Source organism: Antechinus flavipes, chromosome 2 (genome assembly GCF_016432865.1).
Source record: "Antechinus flavipes isolate AdamAnt ecotype Samford, QLD, Australia chromosome 2, AdamAnt_v2, whole genome shotgun sequence".
Taxonomy (NCBI): Eukaryota; Metazoa; Chordata; class Mammalia; order Dasyuromorphia; family Dasyuridae; genus Antechinus; species Antechinus flavipes.
Genome location: NC_067399.1, coordinates 451587650 through 451608432, shown reverse-complemented (window position 1 = coordinate 451608432; position 20783 = coordinate 451587650). Strand labels below are relative to the sequence as shown.

The following is a 20783-nucleotide window of genomic DNA, read 5'->3' as shown; positions in this document are numbered from 1 at the left end:
GCCATAGAACAAGTACTTATAAGAGGCAAGACTTGAACCCAGGTCTTCTTGGCTTTGAGACCAACTCTACTACTCTATACAAGCATTCATCTAGCCATTGATATGTATAATTATTTTTTCTTTTTTTTCTGTTTCAGATTTATCTACATAATCATCTCTCGTTCATCCTTTACTATCACAGAGAGGATGTAGAAGAAGATCAGGAACACAATTATCGTGTCGTCCGCTTTGAGGTGATTCCCCAGAGCATCAGACTGGAGGGTGAGTGGGGGGCTGTGATTAGAGGGGAAGGACTAGGCTGGAATTCCGCAGCCAGAGTGCTTCTAGATGCAGAGATAGGTAAGAGCTTGAGCTCTGGTTTCTTCCATAAAACTGGGAAAGGCCAGATTCTGGTCAAAGAGCATTTGCTTCTTAGAAGTTTGCTTCTTGGGCCAAAGGGATCCACCCAGAGCAGAATCCAGGTCTGATTTCTCCCAGGTCTAATACCCTTTCACTGTATACTGTAGTGTTACTTACTAAGAGGACTGTTAGGTCAGCCCTAAAGAATGAGAGAACACACTGTCAGTGTGTAAGACACTGGTGTTTTACTGGTAAACAAGGTATGTAACACCTTACAGTGTGTTAAAAGTAGAGCACGGGGCATTGAGTTATAAGCCTTGGATTTCTCTGACCTTGGCAATCTCTGAGCTTCAGTGTTCCCTGCTGTGAAATATGGATAATACAATGCTTTACTCCTTCACAGTTATTATGAGGATTAAATGAGATGATATATGTGAAGTGATACCCCAAAAATGAGTAGTTTAGTATCTATTAATTATATTTAGATTGCTTTGTGTAATGGGCAATGCCTGGGTCTCTTTAGAATACACTTAAAATCTTAGAATGATTGACTTCTTTAAGAGGCTGATCTTATTCATTTAATTTTGGGATTCTTTAGCTTCCATTTCGGAGCCCCTTCCTTCACCTCTGTTTTGGGAGGCATGTCACATTTGGACCCTGTGGCCTCCTACAGAATGTAATGTACTGAAAGGAGTCCTTGCCTTGGAGTCAGGAAACCTGGGTTCAAATGTCAGTTCAAATGCTCTCTAGTTTTGGGACCTCTCTGTGAGTCTCAGTTTCCTTATGTGTAAGATGGGAGAGAATTGTGTTTTGTAAACCTTAAAAATGCTATGGAACTGTGAATGTGTTGCTCTTATACCTTGCCTAGGTATCATATCAGGAATGTGATAATTTAGCTAAGTTACCATGTTAGAATTATAAAAATCCTAGTCTTCTTTCTAAAAATCTCCATATTCCTTCAGTCAGCTTCTCATGGTACTTTCTGTCTCAATCAGATAGACATTCTCTTCTCCCAGCTGTGGAACCTTTTGGGAGATGAGTGAACTTATTCTCTCCTTTAGCTAGCAAGTTGAGTATTCCCCCTAATTCACCAGGCCAGGCTGCTAGAGTCCATGTTCATCTTTTGTAGGGTAAAAGAGAGAGAGTCTCAGTATCAAGAAACTAATAGATCAGCCTCTTTTGGAACTTGCATATTTTGTCAGGGACAGACCAAGTTTGTATCTCCCACAGACCTCAAGGTGGATGAGAAGAACTCGTGTACACTGCCTGATGCTGCAGGCTCTGCCCCACAAGAAATTGATCCCACCAAGGAGAACCAGCTACTGTTCACCTACTCTGTGCACTGGGAGGTGAGGCAGGAGCTGGGGTCCTTGGGCAGGAAAGATGATCGGTCTTTTCAAGGATTTCCACTGAAAGAGCCCTGACCCTGCTGTCTGTTTCCCCTCCCAGGAGAGTGATATTAAATGGGCTTCTCGCTGGGATACGTATCTGACAATGAGTGATGTGCAGATCCACTGGTTTTCCATCATTAATTCTGTTGTGGTGGTCTTCTTCCTCTCAGGTGAGAGAGGTGTTGATTGTGGAGGAGATCTGTGGATCAGTCCTCTCCCCATTTACAGACTGGGACAAGAGCATTGCCTGGGAGGTGTGGGGCCTTTGGAGGGTGAGAATAACAGCCCACAAGAGTAAAGTCATGCTGTGCTACCTTTTATCTATCATCTCATAACCTTTTCTCACAAATGGAGAGTGGGCCACCATGCGTCCTGTCCTAAGGACAGAGCTGAGTGGTCTGCATTAACTTTAAGGTTCTTGATTTCTCTGCCTCTTGTCTTTTAAGTATGTGATGGGTTAGCCTATAAAAGAATGATCAAATTTATTCTGCTTAGTCCCAGAAAGCAGAACAAGCACAAATCTTAGAAAGTGCAGAGAAGCCGGTTTTTATTTTTAATATAAAGATAAATTTTCTAATAATTAGAGCTATCCAAAAGGGCTTTTGGTGGCCTCAGGTGGGATAGTGGGTTTTCCCATTACTGGAGCTCTAACAAGTAATAGATGAGTGACTCCATGTTGAGGATATCAAAGAGGTGATCTCTGCTCAGATACGGATTGACTAGAGATTCCCTCTGATGTGTCTTCTAACTATGGGGGAGTCGCTGATCCCCTACCTCTAATAGTCCATCTAACAGAAGAAATCCCATCAGTCCTCAGTGAAACACTGACAGACTGTGGAAAGAGAAGCACATAATGGAGCTGATAGATCCACCTGTGTGCATCTTTCAGGTATCCTCAGTATGATCATCATCCGGACTCTCCGAAAGGACATTGCCAACTATAACAAGGAGGACGACATTGTATGATGGCCTTGGTGGGGAATGGGAGAGGGTACCTCCTAGCATCAGGGAAGGGAGAAGGGCTGTTTAGATGTGACTGAGTTTGAGCTAAGGAAGTAATTTTCTTAGGTGGTAATCACTGTAACATAGGACTTACAATACCACTTCTGTGGATTTTTGCTATAGGAGGACACCATGGAGGAATCTGGCTGGAAACTGGTACATGGTGATGTCTTCAGGCCCCCCCAGTATCCCATGATTCTCAGCTCCCTGCTAGGCTCTGGAATTCAACTCTTCTGTATGATTCTGATTGTCATCTGTGAGTGGTATTTTGGGACTGGAAGGGTAATGGTTGTCCTGATGCTCATGTCATTTTCTGTGCCAGAATAGCTTATTCAGTGGTTAGTCACTCTCTTGTGCCCAGGGAGCACTTTAGAGAGAAAGGTAAGAGCAGGTGCTAAGAGGATCACCACTTCTTGAGATTCTAGGTCCCTAACAGACAAAGTGCCATCTTTGAAGAAGCTGTTCACATTGGTCCCACATGTTTCTTTTACTAACCAGTGATCATCACATGTTCTCTGGGGATCCCAGTCTCCCTCTCTCTTTTTCCGCGTGTGTGTGTATGCGCACGTGTATATGTATATGTATGTATGTGTGTCTCTCTCTTACCTGAAGCTTAGAGATTAAGTTTCCCATGACTAATAAGGCTTCCAAAACAGTCAGAGTGACTGCAAAGATGTAGTTAGCATCCATCTTTCCACCTGCTATCTTGGGAAAAGAAAGGGTCAAAGGAGTTGTAAGATTACAAAGAACAGGTGTGGAGTATGTCTGCTTCATCATTTCTGCCTTCTCCCTCCCCAGTTGTTGCTATGCTGGGAATGCTGTCTCCCTCCAGTCGGGGTGCTCTAATGACCACAGCTTGTTTCCTTTTCATGTTCATGGGGTAGGTTATGTATTCATTATTTGGGAAGGGTGGGTCAGGAGGAAATTTTTATGTTCATTATTCTTCTAAATAGTCCTTCCCCTAAGAAGAGTAATTCCCAACGTTCTCCCACAGGGTTTTTGGTGGATTTTCAGCTGGCCGACTCTACCGGACCCTGAAGGGTCATCGATGGAAAAAAGGAGCCTTTTGTGTGAGTAGCTCTTCTTATCTAGACCCTTCCCAATATTATCATGGAAGCAGAGATTTTCCTCAGCAGGCCTGAATGGTTTTTATTCATTTATTTAGGACTGTGATAGATATTAGGGGAAAGATAGACCTGGGAAGAAAGTTTGCTGGAGGGTCAGCAAAGAATTGTAAGTCAGAGAACAGACAGTTCTCTGTCTGGTAAAGAATTGACTCTTGTCTCAAAAGAAAATTTAACCTTTGGGGAAATGGCGTTGGCTCTTCAAATTAAGTTTTGCAGTTTCATAAGATATTAGAGTTGGAACAATCCATCAAAGCACTGAAACACTGTGCTCATCAGTGACCTGAAAATCATTCATATACAACTGCCAGGAATATCTGCTCCTAACTAGGAAGGACTTTGGCAACTGGAGACTGTAGCTACCTATGATTTAACTTGAGAAATTTGCAGTGCACTAAATGCACTAAATCTGCTTTCTATTTAGGCAGTAGCATTGACTATAGAATGGGTCCTTATGGGTTTGTTCTACCTGTTGAGGGAGGACACTCTCGGGTCAGACACTCAGCAAAGGGAGCTCTGCTTAGGGCAAGTAGATGCTCTCTGCGTGCTGTCAGGTTCCTCTGGTCACCTTGAATCACTCTTGTCCACAGACGGCAATGCTATATCCTGGGGTGGTCTTTGGCATCTGCTTTGTTTTGAACTGTTTCATCTGGGGGAAGCATTCATCAGGAGCGGTAAGTGGTCCCTAAGCCCCCAACCCCTTGGTCAAATTTTTTTCCTGTGGTGATTGCTGCTGCTTTTCTGTTTAGAGTCAATGAGGTCTTGTTTCTGACAGGGAGCACTCTGTACTAAGCAGGATTTCCTTAGCCCTTCCTACTTTTGTCCCACAAAAGTGCTCCTAAATGTTCTTTATATAATTTACTTTAAAAAAGAAAAAAAAACAGGCTTTAAAAAGGGGGGAAGGATCTATTTGTACAAAAATATTTGTAGCAACTCTTGTTTTAGTGGCTAAGAATTAGAAATCAAAGAGAATATCCATCACTTGGGAAATAGCTAAACAAGTTTTGGCATATGATTGTATTTGGAATACTATTGTGCTATAAGGAATGACAAGCAAAGTATTTCAGAAAAAACCTGGAAAGACTTACATGAATTGATGCATAGTGAAGTGAACAGAACAAGGTGAATATTGTACACAGTAATTTATTGTTTGATGAAGAACTGTGAATGACTTAGTTATTCTTAGCAATACAATGAGCTGAGACAATCCCAAAGGACTAATGAAAAAGCATTTATATACTTCCAGAGAAAGAACGATATTGATTGAATACAGACTGAAGCATGCTATTTAAAAAATAAACTACCCACAGCCTTTCCAAATGGAAACTTCTTAGAAGTTTCTACAGGTTACAAAATTGAATGGGCAACTTCTCTTTCCTTGGAACTCATGAACAAAGTAGAGGCTTATTTGAATTAATCTCTACTGTTTCAAGAAGGGACTTTCCTTCAAGCTTCTGCTCACTAAGTATGTCATCCATCGAAGAACCCAAAGGATTATTACTGCAGGTTCCAGGCCATAGTCCTGTCAAGTCTGGGAAATCTTGTACCTCTTGTTCCTATGCAAAAGTGCCATGAAGATATCCTCCTTTAAAGGTTTTAGTTAAGGATTCTTAGTTCAGACTAGAAATCTCTTCCACATTGTACCAATGTGCTGAGGAAATTTTCCTTCTCAGAAGCCAGGGGAACCATTTTATTGAAATTGATATCAAGAAACAGGACACCTTGGGTCTGTGGTTGTGGAGTTTCTGGGTGTAATTTATTGTTCAGCTCTCACTATCTCCAATTTTAACTTGATCTCTTTTATTTAACTAATGCTAATTACATAAATGGATGAATTAATATTTCCCTTCTTACCTTTGGTGAAATTGTTCTTTTTCCTCTCCTTGGACCTTTTCCTTCCCTGTTTCTTTGCTGTTTTCTGCCAAACTGTGTGAAAAGGTCATGGGATAATGCTTTGGTTGCTCTCCTTAGCAAGTTTTCACTAACTAGAGATTTATTTTTTCTGGACTTAATCTGCTTCCCTGATGAGACCATACTATCTTTACCTCTGAACTAACTATCCAGTCTTGCCCAACTGTTTCACAACTAAAAAGCTTTCATCTCATGTCTTCCCATTCTGCTGCCTCAGAACTGTTTGTTGAACCATGTCTTACATAAGCATAGAATCCTAGAACTGGAAGAGATTTCAGAGAGTGTGTGGTCCTAACTTGTATTTGAACCAAGAGTCCCCTCTCCAAAAATCTCAACCACTGGTCTTCAGCTCTCTTTTAAGACCTCCAAAGATGGGGAACTCACCTCAACAAAAAATCTTATTTCATTTTTTAAAGCTCCATTTGTTATAAAGTTCTTCCATACATTCTCCTTCCCACTCATTTCTTTTTTTTCTTTTTTTAAAGATTAGGCTATCCTACGTCACCCAGGCTGAAAGTATAGGGCCTTACTTATGGATGAAATCCCACTATAGATTGACATGAGAACTTTGCCATGTTCTATTTCTAACTGACCAGATTGCCTCCCTCTCTTGAAGGCTCACTATCCTTATGCTACACTTAATGAAAACACCCAGTCAACATAATACACTGCAGCTTGGAACTTCTGAGCCCAAGAGATCCAATAGCCTAAGCTTCCCCATAAACTGTGATTACAGGTGTACACCACTATACCCACCCTCAAACATCTCTAAATATTGCTTTTACCCTTTTGGATTAAACAGAAGAAATTTAATTCCCTGCCCAATAATAATCTTTCAGATTCTTAGGAGTTTCTTTTCTCCAAGATAAGTCCCTTCTCCCTCTCCCCACCTCCACCCTTCCAGTTCTTCAGCAAATTCTCCTAAAAGCCCCTTTACCATCTTTGTTGATTACTCATGAACAATCTTTTTCTCTAGTTAATGTATTACTTAAAATGGGGTGCCTAGACTTAAACACAGTGCTCCAAATATGGTTTGACCAGGAGATAGGGCTATTGCCTCTTTTGTTCTAAGTCTGTCAGTCAGTAAATATTAAGTGCCTGTTCTGTGCCAGGTACTATGCTAAGCACTAGGGAAACAAAAAGAGGCAAAAGACAGTCCCTGTTCTCAGCAAGCTCATAGTCTAATGGGGAAACAAACAAACAAAAAAATACCAGTATACAGATGAACTATATACAGGATAAAAAGAAAATTAAGAGAAGGAAGGCACTAGATTCTGAAAAGAGGTTGGAAGAGACTTCCAGTACAAGAGTACATCCCAATTAGTTGGGATTTAAGGGAATCCAGGGAAGTCAGCAGGTGGAGATGAGAAAGGCAAGTATTCCCTGCATGAGAAAGTGCCTGGAGTCTGCAAATGGAATGTTTTGTTCATAGAACAGTTCAGAAGCTGATGTTACAAGATTGAAGAATATATGATAGAAAATAAGATGTAAGAAGATTGAAAAGCTAGGAGGAGACTAGGCTGTGAAGGGCTTTGTGCACCAGACAGGATTTTGTATTGATTTTGGAGGTGATAGGGAGTCAACTGGAATTTATTGATTAGGCAAGTGACATTGTCAGACTTGCACTTTAGGGAAAATCACTTTGTTTGGGTGAATGAAGGATAGATTAGAATGGGGAGATATTTGGAATGGGGAAAGCAATATTACAATTGCTTGTTTGTGGATCTTGTAGCAGTAATAATAAATCATAACAAAACTCATACCTGTAACCCATGGGGTCTAAAAGCTTGAAGGAAATTACATTCTTGAGATAGTAAAGATGCATTCAAATAAGCATATTTTGTTCATGTGTTCCAAGGTATAATAGGTATGATCGATAGATTATAAGAGCCTTCACCAGAGTATTGGCAGTGTCAAAGGAGAGAAAGGAGCATATTTAAAAAATATTGCAAAGGCAGAATTGCTCGGTCTTAGCAGCAAATTGGATGAAGGGAGTGTGGGTTTGAAAGGTAGTCAAGTGGGGGCAATTAGGTGGCACTGTGGATAGAACACTGAAGTTAAGAGGACCTGAGTTCATCAGACACTTAACACATTCTAGCTGTGTGACCCTGGGCAAGTCACTTAACCCCAATTGCCTCAGCAAAAACCAAACAAAAAAGGAAAGGTAGTGAAGTGTCTAGGATGACTCCTTGATTGTGAGAGCCTGAGGGATTGTGAAGATGGTATTGCTTTCTACAATCAGCAGGGAAGGCAGGTGGTGGGGAAGGTTTAGGGGGCAAAAAATGAGTTCAATTTTGGACATGTTGGGTTTAAGAGATCTACTAGACATCTAGTTTACAGTGTTTGAAAGATAGTTGGAGATGAAAGATTGGCGGTAGAGAGGTGAAGGCAGGATAGAGATATTTGAGAATTGTCAGCATATCATTGCTAATTGAATCTATGGGAACTGATGAGATTATTAAGTAAAGTAGTATAGAAGGGAGAAGAGAAGAAAACCTAGGACAAAACCATGAAAGGCACTTCTGGTTAGAGGATGTGGTATAGATGAAGATCCAGCAAATGAGACTTATGAAGAAACAAATATATGTGTAAGAAAACTAGGAGAAGGTGGTATCCCCAAATAACTAGAGAGAAGAGAGTGTATCAAGGAGGAAAGAATGATCAGTAGTGTCGGAGGCTACAGAGAGGTCATGAAGAATCTGTCCATTGAGAAAAGGCCATTGGATTTGACAAATAAGAATTCATTGGTAACTTTGGAGGGAGCACTTTCAGTGGAGTGATAAGGTAAGAAGTCATATTGTCCTGTTTGTAGTGGCTCGAAGCTGGAAAATGAAAAGATGCCCATCAATTGGAGAATGGCTGAGTAAATTGTGGTATATGAATGTTATGGAGTATTATTGTTCTGTAAGGAATGACCAACAGGATGAATACAGAGAGGACTGGCGAGACTTACATGAACTGATGTTGTGAAATGAGCAGAACCAGGAGATCATTATATACCTCAATAACGATACTGTTTGAGGATATATTCTGATGGAAGTGGATCTCTTTGATAAAGAGAGCTTTAATTGATCAAAGATGGACAGAAGCAGCTACACCCAAAGAAAGAACACTGGGAAATGAAATATAAACTGCTTGCATTTTTGTTTTTCTTCCCGGGTTATTTATACCTTCTGAATTCAATTTTTCCTGTGCAACAAGAAAACTGTTCGGTTCTGCACACATATATTATATCTAGGATATACTGTAACCTATTCAACATGTAAAGGACTGCTTGCCATCTGGGGGAGGGGATGGAGGGAGGGAGGGAAAAAATCGGAACAGAAGTGAATGCAAGGGATAATGCTGTAAAAAATTACCCTGGCATGCGTTCTATCAATAAAAAGTTATTAAAAAAAAAAAAAAAAAGAAGTCAGATTGTAAAGGGTTAAGAGAAAAGTGAGAGAAAAGGGGAGGTGTGTATTGTAGATGATCTTTTCAGGGAGGATGGGGAAGACATGGTTCTGAAATTATACTTAGGTATTAAAGTAGTTTAGTTTCGTTTCACAGTCATTTCCCACTATTTATATTGAATTCACTGGAGGAATTTTTCACATGCCTATGTACTAGACATAGTGCTGAGTACTGGTGATGACAATAAAATAACATCTACCCTCAAGAAGTTTCCAGCCTAGTTAGGAGAGACAAATATGTGTGTGTACAGGTAGATTGATACAATTGATACATGGAAGCTAGGAGGGAGACAGAGTTGAGAAGACTTTGAAAGGCTTTATATAGAAGGTGGCATTTGAATCAAGCCTGAAGGAAATTAGGGGGTCTAAGAGGCACAGGTTAGAAAGGAAGGGCATTCTAGGCATAGAGGACAGAAAATGGAAAATTACAGATAGAACATCATGTTATTGATAAAAAAAAAATATTGACCAGAACAGAGTCTAGGACAAAGCTCTATGGCATAATAAGTCACTTGAGACCTCTCTTCAGATTGATGTGAATCCATTAATCAGTTTTCTTTGGAGCAGTCTTAGTAACTGTACTAACTTCCAGCACACTGTTCATAAGTACTTTATCCAGGAGATGCTTTGTCTTGCTGAAATATTGCTTATGATATTCCCCTGGTTTACCCTGTTAAAAAAAGAAATTAGGCTGTCATGACTTGTTCTTAATGAACCCATGATGACTCCTTCCTAGTGATTTTCACTTCCTAAGTGTTCACAAATCATCTCTTTAATAATCCATTCTATAAAATGTTGCCATCATCAGTCTGTCTTATCTGAAAATAATTGATAGTCTACCTTATCTTTAAAAAAAAAAATTGATACACATGTCCATTTTCAAGCTTCCAAAATTTTTTTTGTTTACCAGAATTTCTTCCAAAAAATCAGCACAAACTGATTAATACATTGAAAAAGTCCAAAAACATACATAACACCTCTTGACCTCTCACTCCTATGAAAGGCTGAGTTGGGAGTGTCCCTGCATATCTTTTCATTCTAGTCCTGCTTGAAGTTTATAGTTTTGATATATTCATTTTTTGATTTTGTGTGTGTTTATAGTCATTGAGTCTATTATTTTCTTGCTTCTCTTTAGTTCACTTTGCATGAGTTCATATAGAACTCTCCATGCTTCTCCGTATTGATCAAAATACTTCATTACATTGAATTACTACAGTTTATTTAGCCATTCCCCAGTTGATGGACATTAAATTTGTTTGCAATTATTTGCTATCAAAAAATTTTCTTAAAAGATTGCTAAAAGCGGGACAGCTAGGTGGTGCAGTGGATAGAGCACCAGCTCTAAAGTCAGAAGGACCTGAGTTCACATCTGGTCTCAGATACTTAACACTTTCTAGCTGTGTGACTTTGGGCAAGTCACTCGACCTCAATTGCCTCAGCAAAAAATAAAAAAATTGCTAAAATCCATTTATCATACTCCTAAATTCTTTTAGCCTAGGGCAGGATTTTTTAGCCTGGGTCTCATAGGTACATTTCAAGTTCTTATCAACTTGGAGGGGAGGAGACGGGAGGAGGGGAATATTACATCTTTATGTTTATTAATCTCTAAATGAAATTTCACATTTCCTTCCGTTATGATTTTTTTTTTTTAAAGATCAACTTTACATGCTTTACCAGACTACAAAATGGGTCCATGATATATAGAAGGTTAAGAATCCCTAGCTTGGGTACAGTTGCTCTGATCAAGAAAAAATGATTGTATATAGAATTATGAGGTACGATGGGTTAAAATTGCCTCATTGGGACTCTTAATGTTCCCTCACCTCATTTGAGCATTATACTTATTTGAGTATTGAGTACTTTAAGACTTATACACTAAGAAAGTCCTTCTTCTTTCCACATACTATTATATCAGTTCAGTATCATCTTGACATATAATGCTTTCCCATTGCCCATTTTATCAACTCTAAATATCAAGCACTATGGTCAACATTTAGGAACAACAGTGCTTAAATCAAGCCTAGAGCTCTTGTCCCAAAAAAGGATACACTCCTTCCAGACATGGGAGATGGCATGTACATGTAGATGGGAATGGAAGAGGAAATATAAGAAACAGCAAGGTCAGATGAACTAAAAAGCAAGTACGAAGGAAAGTATGTGCACTAAGCCTGGAAAACTTGTCCTAAGTCTGACTAAGGAGTGCTGTAGCATTAAGCCTGGAAAGCTTGTCCTGAGCCTGACTAAGGAGCACTTTAAAAGCCAATCAGGAAAATTGTATTTTGTTTTAGAGGTAAAAGAAATAGGTGCTTTAGCAATATCACTTTGGCACTTAATTTGAAGACTGGAGTGGAGAGGGGATTCACTGTGGGCAGGAAAAGCAATTAAGAGGCTCTCCCAGTAGTTTAGGTCAGATGAGGATCTGAACTAGAATGGTGGCCATGTGAAGGGAAGAAAATAAATAGAAATGGATGAGAGCTACAGAGTGAAAATAAATCAGTAGGACTTGGCATCTGCTTGGGAATGAGGGTTGAAGATGGCAAAGTTAAGATGATTTTGAGATTGTGAACTTAAACACAGTGGAAGCCCTCCCCTTTCTCTACTCCAAAAAATGGGAAAGTTTGGAAAAGGAGAACATGGGGATGGGTTGGATAGAACATGATTTCTGTTTCAAACACCATTGATTTCAAGATGCCTCTGGGTGATATCTAATAAGTATTTAGTAATGTGAGCCTGGAACTAGAGAGCTAGATCTATAGGCCATTGTTAAGTTAATGAGAATTGATGCCTGTTTAGACAGGGAAGAATAGAGAGCTCAGGTCAACTCTGAAACAGTAAGGGCACAAGGGATGGGATAAAGATGATAAAAGTAGTAAAGGAGACTGAGAAGGAAGAGTCATAGGTATGAGGTGGAAAACCAAGTGAGAGCAGTGTTATGGAAAACTCATGAAGGACAGAGGATCTAGATAGAAGTTCTTAGGGATCCATGAAGTTATTTAAAAAATATTTTGAGAACTTTATTTCAATATAATTGGTTTCTTTGTATTGTTTTATTTTATACATTTAGAAGTTTTATTCTGAAAAGGAGAGATAGACTTCACCAAGCTTCCCAGAGTCCATCTGAATCTAAAGAGTTAAGAGACTACTGGTCTAGGAGGAGAGCTTGATTAATGCTATAGAAAATTCAAGAAGATTGAGACTATTAGATTTGGCAGCTAATTCTTGAATACCAACATTTAACTAAACTCTGTTTAGTTCTTTTATTGTCTTTTCTGTTCTGAAATCCAAACCTTTCATTGGAAAAAAGATATGGCTCTTTTACTTAGGCCCCACATCTATTTCCTGCCCAGATTCCCTATGGTCCCTACAAACCTTTTCAGATTTCTTCTTATAGTAACTCTCACAGTAAGTAGCCAGTCATTATGATTGAGTAGTCCTGACAAGTTCTCCATCACATCACAAAACAACAGCAGATGGGGAAATAGCATTTCTCTCAAGTAGACATGCTTCCATGGTAGAGAGTTACTAGGCACCAAAACTTGTCTTATCCTTCTGGTACCTGTAACTGATTTTCTAGCAAGCACATACTGGTGCTTCTGGATTATCCTTTTTTATGGATGCAACTTTTCACTGAAGTTCCAAATAGATCTTTTTTGAAAAATACCTACTATCCATTATTTAGCTTCACTGTGCAGTGGAGTAATAGTGGTGCATAAACAGATTCATGGGGTGAGTTGATTGCCTGTGTATTCTTTGAGTGGCAGAGGGGATTCTTCCTTCTTTTCCTTCCTTCCCCTCTAGGTGAGAGATATCTATTCTTCCCTTCTATCATATTTGTCTATTCACCAACCTCCATACCCTCATTCTAACATTCTTTTGCCTCCTTAGAATCTTTTATTTTTTGGACTTCTTTGTTTAATTATTTCCTGAATTTTATATAATGAACTTTCTATTCTTCTAAATAATCTGGATTGTAAAGAAACCAAATCCTTTGCCTTTTCCTCAAGAAGGTAGAGAAATATGCATTTCCTACATGCCTTTCCAGTTGGTGATTTCCTCTGGCAGGAAAACAGACATATCACAATCCCAATAAGTCACTGAGCCAGTTTCCATGCCTAGAAATTTTTAAAAGTTAAGGCTTATAGGTCCCCCAGTGAATTCCCCGTGCTTAGTTCAATGGCAAACTCACCTATTCTTCTTGGTGCTGCATTCCAATGACAATTCTTTTATGAAACCTCTAACATTCTCTGTTCTTCGTCTTGCAGTTAATTGCCAGTGACCAAACTATCTTGAGTGTATATGTTCCTTAAAGAAACATTAGGCAGATTTCTAAAAAAACTAAATGGTAATCAAGTTGCAAATGTAGGACCTTCATAGATTCTTAGAATGTTATTCATGTCCTGAATACAATGTTTCCAGGTACCATTCCCTACGATGGTAGCCTTGCTGTGCATGTGGTTTGGGATCTCTCTGCCGCTGGTATACCTAGGCTATTACTTTGGATTCCGCAAGCAGCCTTATGATAACCCCGTGCGCACCAACCAGATCCCCAGGCAGATCCCTGAGCAACGGTGGTACATGAACAGATTCGTGGGGTGAGTTGAGTGCCTATGAGTTTCTTGGGTGGCAGAAGGGAAAATGCCCTTCCTTTCCCTGTATACTAGAGTTACCTATTCTTCCAAGAGAGCAGGCAACTGAGCCCTTAGGAAAGAACTAGTAGGGGATCTTGGCCAGGAAGGCTATCTGCTACACCTTAGTGCTTTTACTGTTTGGTACTTGGCATCATAATTCCCATTCAGGTATTTCTATGCAGTTTACAATATACTGTATTCCTTTAAAAAGTTCTGGGAATTGGGTAATATATCCTACCTCATTTAATAGATAAAGAACTGAATTCTTCAGAGAAGTCACATGGCTAGGAGTCATCATAACAGCCCCAGGCTTCAACTCTAAATCTAGTCTCTTTCCACTACACCACAGTGACTTTCACTGTGTTTATTATGAAAATGGATACCCCATTCCAGTGCTCTCCCTTCATCTCTTTAGAGTTAGTCTGACGATGAAGCAAAGCTGACTAGTGCCTAAAGAGAAGGTGCACTTAGGGGACTAAAAGGGATGGCACTGTTCCTCTCCATTTCACTCTTATATTGATCTAGTGGGGAAAGTGCCAATGGAGAGATCTGGGTTTGAATCCTATCTGCACCATTGATTCACTCATTGTATTCTGTATGTGACCTATGTGAAGTCACTTCAGTATTTCCGTTTCCTCATTTAAAAATTAAGTTTTGTTCTATTGTTTTATCTCCCTTTATAAGAAAGAAATAGGGAAATACTAGAAGAATATTATATACAATGTCCTATAAGGTCACTGTATTAACCATTTTGTTGAACTGTTTGTCAATCTAGAGGGAAAACAGTTGTGATAAAACTAAAAGCATTGATAAAACTTTTTTTAAAATTCAAATTTAAATAAAATAAAATAAAATTAGAATGTTACATCTATCTTTATCCCATAGTGCTGTCATAGGACTAATGTGTGATGAATAATATGAATGTGGTTTGAAAACATTCCTCATGTAGGTGTGAGAGACCATTGTGATCCATAGCAGTAAAGCCGGGTGGTCTTGTTTTCCTGTGATACTTTGTGCCCTTTATTAACCTCACCCTCTCTTCTTTTCTTTTTCTCATGTAGTATCCTAATGGCTGGGATCCTCCCCTTTGGAGCCATGTTCATCGAACTCTTCTTCATCTTCAGTGTGAGCATCCCCTCTCCTGCAGAGAGAGAGACAGACAGACACACACACACACACACACACACACACACACACACACGTCCTATTGCCTTCAGAATACTGTGTAGATGGTGACTTTCTTCTTTTATACTTCTAGTGTTTTTCTCCCTCCAATTTCCATAATAAAGAACCCTGGTGCCTCTTGTCTTACAAGGTTTACTTCTTGCCCCAAGTGCCATGGGGGAGTCCTGAGCTATCATTGTTTTGGTACCTAAGGAGTAAATCACTGCTGAGAAGTAATCACAGAATCTTAGAACTGGAAGGGTCCTTAGAAATCATCTAATCCAACTTCTTTATATTTGACCCAAAGAGCAGAATGTGACTCTTCCAAAATCCCATAACCAGTAAGTTGTGGAGTCAAGACTTTAGCCCAGGTTATCTGGAAAGCCTTTGCCCATTTAATCATATTGTAGTTTCCCTATCTGTCCTTTCTTATGAAAAAATACTTTTAAAAAAGATTGAGTCTTGTATCATTGTTGATCGCTGTGTCTCAGTGTGTGCTGCCTTTCATCTTTATTGCTTCTGGAATCCATGAGAAGTAGGACAATAAAGGAGTCGTACAAAGCATGGGATAAGGCTACAGCTTTGGAAAGAGCGGCCTCTGCTGACTAGGACTCTTGGCTTCTTCTCTGCTTCATTTATTGTAGATCAATGGTGTTAAACTGGAAACAGATCCCTGTATCCCTGTGTTCCTGTAAGCAGAATATTGACTTAGAATATCACAAATTAATATTATTGTTTTGTTGTGAGTATTAAAACTAGTTAGATTTTAATCTGGTTCAGGCCAGATTCCATGGCCCAGGGGCCATTAAGTTTGACACTTCTGTTGTAGGTCACCCACTATCCAGTTTTCAAGTCTAGACCCAGACCTTACTGACTCCCTGTAAAGTTGCTTCTTTACCTACTTCTCAGTTCATATACTGAATTCTACCCCTAGAATAGGAAAAGCTTGAGTGGTTTTTCTTTTCCTCTGAGACCAAGACAGGACAATAGAAAGACAAGAGGACTGGGATAGGCAGGTTACCTGAAACACTTCCCTCTTATATGCAGGCAATCTGGGAGAATCAGTTCTACTATCTCTTTGGCTTTCTGTTCCTCGTGTTTATCATCTTGGTTGTGTCCTGCTCCCAGATCAGCATTGTCATGGTGTATTTTCAGCTCTGCGCTGAGGTAAGTAAGAGTGAAGGGATGGGAAGCTGGCACCTGATTTTGTTAGCTTAGACCCAAGAGAAAGGAAGGAATCTAGAACAAATATGAGCAGAATTGGTGAGAAACAATTCAGCCCTACTCAACTGAAAGGACAGCCTTCAGTAATCTCAGAATCATATAATGTCAGAGTTGAACATAGAATGTTAGAAGCAAAAAGGGATCCTAGAATATGAGGCAAAGAATGTGTTATGACTATAATAAAAACTTTTAGAACATAGAATGTCATTGCTGAAAGGTCCTTTGGAACATAAATATCAGAGGTAAAAAGGACCTTAAACAACTCAAAAGTCAGGGCCTTAGGATATACCAGGTTTTTCAATATTGTGTCCTGTCAGAAGAATGAGTGGGGCAGATGATTCACCATCTCATCCCCTTAATAAATTGAACTTGTAGATTTTAGACTTCTGGTTAGCCATAGAAGGTAGGGGAAGAAGGGTCTGGCTGAAGTCAGTAATTTTGATTCCCTCTTTTCTCTGCTTCCTGCTCAGGATTATCGCTGGTGGTGGAGGAATTTCCTGGTCTCTGGAGGCTCTGCTTTCTACGTCCTGATTTATGCCATTTTTTACTTTGTTAATAAGGTATAAGTTACAAACTAGAGGCCACCACCATCTCCCATCTTTCAGGGGATTAGGAACGGTCAAGTTTCTGAATTTTGATCCCCATATGTCCAGAAGGGTATCCAGCCATCTTCCCCACCCCCTTCTATCACAATCTATTCCTGCCCCAGTTCTGACAAAGGAGAAGTTGGCCCCTAATTTCTTTAGGACTTAAGTTCTTAGATTTTTCTTTCAATAAACAAATGGATAGATAAGCTAGCACTTACATTGTGTTCTAAGGTTTGCAAAGAGATTGTTTCATTTAATCTTCACAACAACCATATGGAATGAGTCCTGTTATTTTCCTTACTTTACAGAGGAGGAAATTGAGGCTGAGAAGTACAGAGATTTACCCAGGATCACACAGCCAATAAGCATAGGCCTTGAATTTAGGTCTTCCTGACTCAAACCATGTGCCTTCTGGCTGCTCTGAGTCTCTAGAGGGTTTGAGAAGAGAGCTTTTCTTTATTGATCTCTTCTTTATGATAATGTTGTAAAAAACCTTAAGGGGCTAAGTTGTATGAACAAAGACTTGTTCACCAAATTTAACAATAGAACCACAAACTCTGCTTCTTCAGGTATAAAAAGGCAACTAGGGAGCCCTGAGTTCTAGCCCTAGGTGGCTTCTTGCCTTCCTGTGCTACCTGTGGCCAGTTGTTTTGTTTCTCTCAACCCAACCAGTTTCCTCATCTGTAAGATAAGGATGAGACTTATACCTCCTGACTTAGAGAGTTTCTTTAAGGAACATACTTTTAAACCTCAAAGTGCTAAAGACAAAACAAAACAAAGACATGAGCTTGGAGATTTAACCTCCTGCCTTCCCAGTGCCTCAGCTCTCCCAGGCCACCCTGCTTCCCCTCTTACATAACAGTGACAGAAGGGCCCTGCCACTGAGCACTGGGCAGTTCTGACATGGCCTTTCCTTCCTTCCTCTAGCTGGACATCGTCGAGTTCATTCCTTCCCTGCTATACTTTGGCTACACAGCCCTCATGGTCCTGTCCTTCTGGCTGCTCACCGGCACCATCGGCTTCTATGCAGCCTACATGTTTGTCCGCAAAATCTATGCAGCGGTGAAGATAGACTGAACGGGAAACTCGCTTGCACAAAGAGACAGACCTGTGCGTTTCCTACCAGCAAGGAAGGGGGATTCCTTTCCCTGATCTCTGAAGGAAACCAACCAATGGGGATTGATGAGTGAAATAAAATAACTCCTGCTCGTTTGGAATGTCATTTTTGGCACAGTGTTCATGGATCCTGAGGCTACTTGGGGGGGGAGGGACATGTAGATAAATCTTGCATTTTATCATATTATTCCAGTTCTATAGGGGACTTTTTTTTTAATCTCTAAAGCCAAGAAAAGCCCCACCATTCATAATTCTTTGACTTGTTTATTTTTCTTCCCTCGATTTTACAAAAATGGATTTAAGATTGGAAACAAAAGGAGTCTCCAGGACACTGAGTTTTGGTCACCAGGGCTCTTGATTTGGGGAGAGCCTTTCCACCTCCTGCCCCCAGAAACCACCTGGAAGAGGAAATCCTGAGACATCCAGGGCATCTTTGAGGCTGCTTTTCATCCATTTGCTGGGGTTCTCCCCATCATCCCCTGGTTGTGTTTTCCATGGATCTTCGCGAATGCAGTTCTCACTCTGGAGAGCCATTCTGTCTCCCCAGCAGTAAGTGCCCTTTGCCTCCATCTTCCACCTATCCTGCTTCTTCCTTTCCCCTCCCCAGGCTGTGACCCTGGATGTTCAGAGACAGAGCAATGCAGGGAAGAGCTTGGTGATGCCCTCTGTGACAACTAAAACTCAAGCCCTGTCCTTTGGCCAGACAGAGGAAGGTCAGAGTTGAGCACCAGCACCCGTGATGAGAGGGAAAAGACCCAGATGCCGGGATGACATCATTCTCTGGGCACCAGGGATCTCCTTGTCTTAGGGATTGGATGAGAGGAAGAGAGGCCTTCACACAAACCAATCAGTGTTTCTGAGGTGCCAAGAAGCGTGACTGAGCAGTGTGCCTTCCTGCATCACTATGGGAGGGGTGGACTTTGATGAATGAATGGGTGGGGAGGCTTTGAGGCCGTTTCCCCACATTATTCTCACTTAGAAGGCATCTTCATAATTCAAAAGGGCTGAACTTTTTACATATGTTTTGATAGCTCTTCTCACTATTGTTTTTAGGCCCTCGGCGCTCTCTTATGGACTTAGACTAGAGAAAACTGGTTTCCTTATTTTAGCACATTTTGGAGGCAGATTGGCTGAGGAAGAGGGAAAAATCTTCCTCCAGTCTGTAGACTGTATCTTATAGCCAGCTTCCCTCCTCCAGGCCCCCTTCCATCCATCCCCAGGCTTTAAGAGCCAAGTCTGAATTTTCACCTTCCTCTTTTGGAAGAATCCACAGCTAAGTTTAAAATGGAGAGAGCAGTGAAGGAGGGAAGTGGGGTTGAGGCTTCCCCAAATATCAGTGAGAGAATGGGAAGCCTTTCCTCATCTCTCTTCTTTGGGATAGGCAAGGCATCTTGACATAGATGGACAAATATGGCCCTTCAACAGACAGTGACCTTAATCATTCTTACGGACCTCATAGGAGTAGTTCTCTTTCTGCCCTGACCAATTTCTCCTGTTGTTTTGTTGTAAAAGACCAAGCCCATGCCAGAATTAATACCTGGATGGGGATGTATTTGGGATTTTTCTCTTTCCCTAATTCCTTCTCGCTGGTTCCCACCACAGAACAAAGCTCAGGGTTGTTTGTTTATAGATGGCTGACTGATTTAACTCCTATGTTAAGAGAAAGTGAGGTACTGTTCCCCTCTAGTTTCTCTGAGCCCCACCCACTCACCAGCTAAAACCATTGAACATACTTTACAATCTTGTCTAATAACCTTTTAGGGTTACTTTGTAACACCAAAGTTGGATCAGCCAAGAATCAGGATGGGAAAGGGGAACCAGGGGACAATCGTTAAACTGTGATTTGGAAACTTTAGTTCATTTAGATTTGGGATATTCTCTCTAAGAGATAATGTTGGGATGGACTCCTCATGGAGAAGTTCAAACCATCATAGATTTTTCTGACTTTTTTTATGGTTTTTAATTTTTAATTAATATGTGTATCTTTTTGTCCTGTTGTAAATAAATATGCCATTGTCCTGTTGTTCAGTCTCTTGGATCCTATGTAAATATGCATTTTCTCTTTCCTCACATGCCAAGGTGGGGCAAGTAACCCAAAGCAAGCAGGGAAATTAATTTTCCATAATGCTGGGTCAGTGCTGCTTCTCCCCTCAAACACATGAAGACACACCTTATTCTGTATCTGTCTAGTGTTCTTACTCAGCCTGTCACATCGCCCATGTGTGAACACGGCTACCTTGTAAGGGGACCTGAGGGCAGACCTGCTCTGCCACTCACTGTGGAGGTCGAGAGCAGCTAGGTGACACTGTGAGCAAGGTCTTTTTGCACCTCAGTTTCCTTGTAAGTCAAAAGAAAGGAGGGCCTTAAATTAGATGGTCTGTGTGGCTTCTTGAGTCTAGGAGTCCAAGTCTTGGAGGCAGAAGGCCGGTTCCCACAATCCCAGCTCTCAGGTGTTTAACTCCAAACACCCTACCTAAGAGTTCACTTCTCTCCATTTTCCCCACAAGAGCAGCATGGTTCTTTGTTCAATGTTTTCCTAAGATCTAGGCAAATTATCTGTGACATTCCTCAGCCCTACCAGTCTAGGCTAGTGCATTTTAGAAGGGGAAACACTGAGGCCCAAAGAATTAAAGTGACTTGTCCAGAAGTCAGAGCAAATAGAGCCATTGAGTCTGGGGCTCCAAATCTTCTGGACCATAGTCAGAGCCATAGGCTAATGGCTTTACAAGTCTCAGCTTTCTTACCTGTAAAGAGGCAATAGCCATGCTTATTTACAGATTTAAAGTGCCAAAGGAATATGTGATAATTACTTTTCTATGGCTTCTACGAACTAGAACTGACCTGG

General features: G+C 40.5%; 1 protein-coding gene across 1 annotated transcript in view; it reads left to right on the top strand.

Moving 5' to 3' along the window:
- Positions 1–19961, top strand: part of TM9SF4 (transmembrane 9 superfamily member 4) — a 51875-nt gene extending 31914 nt beyond the window's left edge. Inside the window, exons 6-18 of the mRNA XM_051979388.1 lie at positions 138–261; positions 1570–1688; positions 1789–1900; positions 2620–2690; positions 2856–2988; positions 3531–3612; positions 3727–3802; positions 4447–4530; positions 13636–13811; positions 14909–14972; positions 16059–16178; positions 16706–16795; positions 17750–19961. Coding sequence (XP_051835348.1) covers positions 138–261; positions 1570–1688; positions 1789–1900; positions 2620–2690; positions 2856–2988; positions 3531–3612; positions 3727–3802; positions 4447–4530; positions 13636–13811; positions 14909–14972; positions 16059–16178; positions 16706–16795; positions 17750–17899 — 1401 coding nt within the window. The 3' untranslated portion in view covers positions 17900–19961. The remainder of the gene's footprint in view (positions 1–137; positions 262–1569; positions 1689–1788; positions 1901–2619; positions 2691–2855; positions 2989–3530; positions 3613–3726; positions 3803–4446; positions 4531–13635; positions 13812–14908; positions 14973–16058; positions 16179–16705; positions 16796–17749) is intronic.
- Positions 19962–20783: the final 822 nt, after the last annotated feature.